Source organism: Poecilia reticulata, linkage group LG8 (assembly GCF_000633615.1).
Source record: "Poecilia reticulata strain Guanapo linkage group LG8, Guppy_female_1.0+MT, whole genome shotgun sequence".
Classification (NCBI taxonomy): Eukaryota; Metazoa; Chordata; class Actinopteri; order Cyprinodontiformes; family Poeciliidae; genus Poecilia; species Poecilia reticulata.
The window spans coordinates 26,975,149-26,980,757 of NC_024338.1; the positions used below are offsets into that span (position 1 = coordinate 26,975,149).

Here is a 5,609-nt window from a genome sequence, read left to right on the forward strand (position 1 = left end):
ATTCTGCTATTGATTTGATATATAGTTCCATATCTTTAATGAAAAGAGAGAAACAAAGTGTTTTATTAGCAAATTTGCATTTATGAATGTAAAATTTAGCAAAGAGTATTAGCAGGTTTATTATAAAGAAATGTTTAGCATCCTTTCTATGGAATCTATAGAAACAAAATAAAACATTTTCCCAGCATAAGGAAAAATTCTGTAAAATATGGTCATTAATAAACCTGCTAAATTCTGACCAGAACCTTTGTGTAAAAGAGCAGAGCCAAAATAGAAACGCACTTTGTAGAGTGTAGTCAAAGACAGAAACATGCCGAACAGATTAGTGGAGCAAACGATGTTTGAACGTCGCTGAACGCAGCTTTACAGAAGCAGTCGGATTGGAGCAAAACCTGCTACAAAGTCCAGTAAGAACCTAAAGTGTAGCATATGTTTCTGAGAGGGAATAATCCTCCTCCTGTGTGTCTCTGCTGGTTTAGGCCTGACAGGAAACCCAGCCAAGATGTGTGCAGCTAAAAACGAGGCCATCGGCATCGACCTGGGCACCACCTACTCCTGCGTGGGGGTTTTCCAGCACGGAAAAGTGGAAATCATCGCCAACGACCAGGGCAACAGGACCACCCCCAGCTACGTAGCCTTCACCGACACCGAGAGGCTGATCGGGGACGCGGCCAAGAACCAGGTGGCCCTGAACCCCAGCAACACGGTGTTTGATGCCAAGAGGCTGATCGGCAGAARGTTTGAAGAGCCGGTGGTGCAGGCCGACATGAAGCACTGGCCCTTCAAGGTGCTTTCAGAAGGAGGCAGACCCAAAATTCAGGTGGAGTACAAAGGGGAGAACAGAGCCTTCTTCCCCGAGGAGATCTCCTCCATGGTCCTGGTGAAGATGAAGGAGATCGCCGAGGCCTACCTGGGCCACAAGGTCTCCAACGCCGTGGTCACGGTCCCCGCCTACTTCAACGACTCCCAGCGACAGGCCACCAAAGACGCAGGCGTCATCGCGGGACTCAACGTCCTGAGGATCATCAACGAGCCCACGGCGGCCGCCATCGCGTACGGTCTGGACAAAGGCAAGTCGGGAGAGAGAAACGTCCTGATCTTTGACCTGGGCGGAGGCACCTTCGACGTGTCCGTCCTGACCATCGAGGACGGCATCTTTGAGGTGAAGGCCACGGCCGGAGACACTCACCTGGGAGGAGAGGACTTTGACAACCGCATGGTCAACCACTTTGTGGAGGAATTCAAGAGGAAACACAGGAAGGACGTCAGCCAGAGCAAGAGAGCCTTGAGGAGGCTGCGCACAGCTTGCGAGAGGGCCAAGAGGACCCTGTCCTCCAGCTCCCAGGCCAGCATCGAGATCGACTCTCTGTTCGAGGGCGTGGACCTGTACACCTCCATCACCAGGGCTCGCTTTGAGGAGCTGTGCTCCGACCTGTTCAGGGGAACCTTGGAGCCCGTGGAGAAGGCCCTGAGGGACGCCAAGATGGACAAGGGCCAGATCCACGACGTGGTCCTGGTGGGAGGCTCCACTCGAATCCCCAAGATCCAGAAGCTGCTGCAGGACTTCTTCAACGGCAGGGAGCTGAACAAGAGCATCAACCCGGACGAGGCGGTGGCTTACGGCGCCGCCGTCCAGGCCGCCATCCTGACGGGCGACACGTCGGCGAACGTCCAGGACCTGCTGCTGCTGGACGTGGCTCCTCTGTCCCTGGGGATCGAGACGGCCGGAGGAGTGATGACGGCCCTGATCAAACGCAACACCACCGTCCCCACCAAGCAGACCCAGGTGTTCAGCACCTACTCCGACAACCAGCCCGGGGTCCTGATCCAGGTCTACGAAGGGGAGAGAGCCATGACCAAGGACAACAATCTGCTGGGCAGGTTTGAGCTGACGGGAATCCCGCCCGCTCCACGAGGGGTCCCGCAGATCGAGGTCACCTTCGACGTGGACGCCAACGGCATCCTGAACGTGTCCGCGGTGGACAAAAGCACCGGCAAAGAGAACAAGATCACCATCACCAACGACAAGGGCCGACTGAGCAAAGAGGAGATCGAGAGGATGGTGCGGGACGCCGAGAAGTACAAAGCCGAGGACGAGCTGCAGAGGGACAAGATGGCTGCCAAGAACTCCCTGGAGTCCTACGCTTTCGCCATGAAGAGCAGCGTGGAGGACGAGAGCTTGAAGGGCAAGATCAGCCAGGAGGACAAGAAGAAGGTGGTGGACAAGTGCGAGGAGACCATCAGCTGGCTGGAGAACAACCAGCTGGCTGAGAAAGACGAGTACCAACACCAGCAGAAAGAGCTGGAGAAGGTGTGCAACCCCATCATCAGCAGGTTGTACCAGGGAGGGAGGCCCACTGGGAGCTGCAGAGAGCAGGCAGGGGCCCACAGCCAGGGGCCCACTGTGGAGGAGGTGGACTGAAGGGCCACTGGAGGTTTAATACTGTAAAAGTCATAACTGTTTACCTTGTTCTGTTCATGAGACTTGAATATAATTTTGGTCTTTGCTCTTTTTTTCTGTTGCTTTATGTTAATAAACTGATTGAATTTCATTTGTCTGGTTTCTTTGCTTCCATAAATGAATGCTTTCTAAGTGTTAGTCTAGATTGATGTCCAGGTTTCACTAAGTGTTAGTTTAGATTGATGTCCAGGTTTCCCTGGAGCGGTTCAGAGAGTGAAGCAGTCGGATGGGGATCAGTGGGAAGAGCCGTTGGTTCCCTGGAGCCGCTGACCGCTGGCCGGCCAGAGCTGCTGCCCTGCGACCCGACCCGGATTAGCTGTGGGGTAGTGAGAACAATCCAGCAGTATCCAAACCACCAGCAGGTGTCACTTTTGTTTTCCAACAGGAACAAGATGCCCGTCATTCCAGGCGGTCATGTCTGGTTACATCAGACATGACGCAGCAGCAGGGAGGCGTCCTGATGAACCCCTCACCCAGCAAACGGTTCATCTGTGATCCCCGGTTCTCCTGCCTAATATCCGTCTGCGGTTCAAGATTCATGACCATCAGCTATAAAAAGGTTCATAGAAAAAAATAGATGTGGATCGTGGTGTAAATTAAAGCCTAATGCTTTTTAGAAGAAGTGAGGTAATTATAATAATCGATCCCAGATGTTCCGATGCTTCCGTAACTCGGAGTTTCCCGGGCGGTCACACACAGCTGCTCTGTGGAAATGCGTGATTTCCCGCAGCGTGCCTCGCAGAATCACCATCTTCATCTCTATGTAGGTCGTTTATTTTTGAAGCGGAAGTCTCACCGGAAGTGGAGCTGGTGCCGCTCGGACTCCCGCCCCAGCAGCCCGAGCCATCTTGTGTTTAGCAGGAACAAAAAACGGGAGGAGGAACGGGTCCAGATGGAGGATGGGGTGCGGGTCCTAGGCCCACTCTAGGCCGGTTCGGTGGGTCAGTATGTCCGGACGGGAATCTTTGCAAGGAAACGTCAACCACACCCCGCGGAGCAGCTGACGGTACCGTTAGCCTGCCAGCTAACGCGCTAAGCTATTAGCTCAGGAGCGGCGCAGACCGGAGCTCCGGAGCGGACCGCTAGAGACCCGCAGACCCCCAGAGCCCGCGGCGGGACCGCAGCGTCTCCCCAAAACCCAGAAGAACCGGGATGGACATGAACCAGGAGCTCTGCTGAGGGGAAACCCGCGATATGAGGATCGAGGCTGGCTGCTAGCTGTGCTGCTAACCGTTAGTTTTTCGGTCCAGAGTGGAACCTCAAGAAGCTGCGGTGAGTTCGGTCACGTCCGGGTCCGAACCTGGGTCCAATGCGGTCCGAACCTGGGCCCAATGCGGTCCGAACCTGGGGGCCAGTGAGGCCAGCAGGGTGTCCAGTTTCTCAGCAGCCCAAATCTGAGCCACTTCGACGGTTCCTTCAGCTAAACCTGTGAGATTAGGGTCATAAAGATCAGTAGCATTTTAACATTTATTTTTATGATCCTCTGAATAAAAGCAGTGTCAGATGTTGATGTTCCTAAAAACAGACATCCCGGTCATATCAATAAACTATTGATTTTATATGATTAGTTCCTGAGCTCAGGATGTTTTTATGTAGTTTTATTTCTTTGGTCTCCAGCGAGTCACAGCTGCTGTTGCTGACCCGGTTCTGCAGGTTTAGCATTTAGGTTTTATTATTATTATTATTATTATTATTAGATGCTTCGTGCTGAAGCTGCTGTGCTGTTTTAACCCTTCCTGGCTGTGAACTAGATGTTGTCCTCTCGGCATATTATTAGCAACATTTACGGCGTTTTTCCTTCCCCATCCCTTAAAATCCGTAGTTTTTAAAAATCAGTGTCCTGTTCTGCGGTCAGCTCAGACGTCACCAGCTTTCCCGGCCATTGGATGCGGCTGCTGTCCTTTACATCATCTCTACTCTCGGCCTGCTGTCTGCGGTTCAGTTTTCAGGAGTCAAGCCGGAGGTTGGTTCCTGAACAGTCTTAGAGAGAGGTTGGCTGTGACCCGATGTGCCAAAGGAGAGCAAAACCAAGATGGGAGACTGCAGCGCTGCTGCCTGGGTTCATGGCTGCTGCTCCTCCTGTGGATCCGTCCTCTTGTCTGCCAGCCAAACGTGTAGAGATGATAAATCTATTGTTAGCGATCATTCAGATCCAGACATGTGACCGGCTTCCCCGTCACTCTGGAGCTGCTTCCTCTTTGGGATTTCCTGCTGCGGCGGCCCAGACAGGAAGTGAAGGAGACGAGTTTCTCCAGGATGTGAAGGGTTAACATGGCTGCTGTCGGACCCGCTGGTTCCCATCATCCTTACTGGGACCAGGTCTTCAGTTTAACTGGAGGCTGCAGAGCTTAAAGCCCTACAGTCACGTTGAAACTGGATGCAGTCTACCTGCACCGCTTACCTGAGCTACGCTCCTATTGGCTGACGGGCTGGAGCTCAGAGAGGAGGAGAGACCAGTTCAACAGAAGAGGGTCAGCGTGTCGGTCCATTCAGAGCATCTTCAGCCGATGTGGGTCCAGCAGCAGTCAGTCTACCTGCAACTCTGAACAGTTCCTCTGACTGAAGACTGTTTTTGTATGTTGTCTCATGCTAACAACTGAATATCAGCTAATCCACCTCCTTTGCTTTTGCTCCTCCTGTTTAATCTCTGCTCTTGTTGTGCATTAGAGAGAGGTTGGAGTAGGGGAAGAGAACTTCCTGTGGGGCATAGGGTCAAAGTTCAGGGATTATTTGAGCCTCTGAGATGCCAGTCAGCTCGGCTCAGTTGTAAAGACGATACCTTGTTGCCATGGCTACGCATCATAACTATCAGAAAGTTAAACGGAGCGCTGCTGGGGGACAGCTGCGCTCCGCTTATGGCACTAAAGATGGCCGCCGTCTCTGGATGGATTTAAAGATGCTGGTTAACAGGAAGCCCAGCTAACAGCAACGGCCTTCTGTGGAGCATTGGCTGCAGCTTCTGACCCGGTTCTAACCTGGTTCTGTTGGTGGGTTGGGATGTGATGCGTTCACTGACTCAGGCTGCTGTCAGTTCATAATCATTTTCAGCCATTGTTTATTTTTACCGTCTGTTTTCTTCTTCTACTGAAGTTTGACGCTTTTCTCACGTTGATGATGTAACAGTCTGACGTTGATGATGTAACAGTCT

General features: G+C 52.4%; 2 protein-coding genes across 2 annotated transcripts in view; both read left to right on the plus strand.

Annotated features, from left to right (window-relative positions):
• Nucleotides 1-9: 9 nt before the first annotated feature.
• Nucleotides 10-2,552, plus strand: LOC103469489 (heat shock 70 kDa protein 1-like). The gene has a single exon (XM_008417196.1). It carries the CDS (start codon nt 503-505, stop codon nt 2,420-2,422), a length of 1,920 nt encoding a protein of 639 aa, XP_008415418.1. The 5' UTR covers nt 10-502; the 3' UTR covers nt 2,423-2,552.
• Nucleotides 2,553-3,026: 474 nt separating this feature from the next.
• LOC103469511 (serine/threonine-protein kinase TAO2-like) overlaps nt 3,027-5,609 on the plus strand; it is a 25,464-nt gene continuing 22,881 nt past the window's right edge. The window contains exon 1 of the mRNA XM_008417225.2: nt 3,027-3,733. The gene's annotated coding sequence lies outside the window, so the exon portion shown is untranslated. The remainder of the gene's footprint in view (nt 3,734-5,609) is intronic.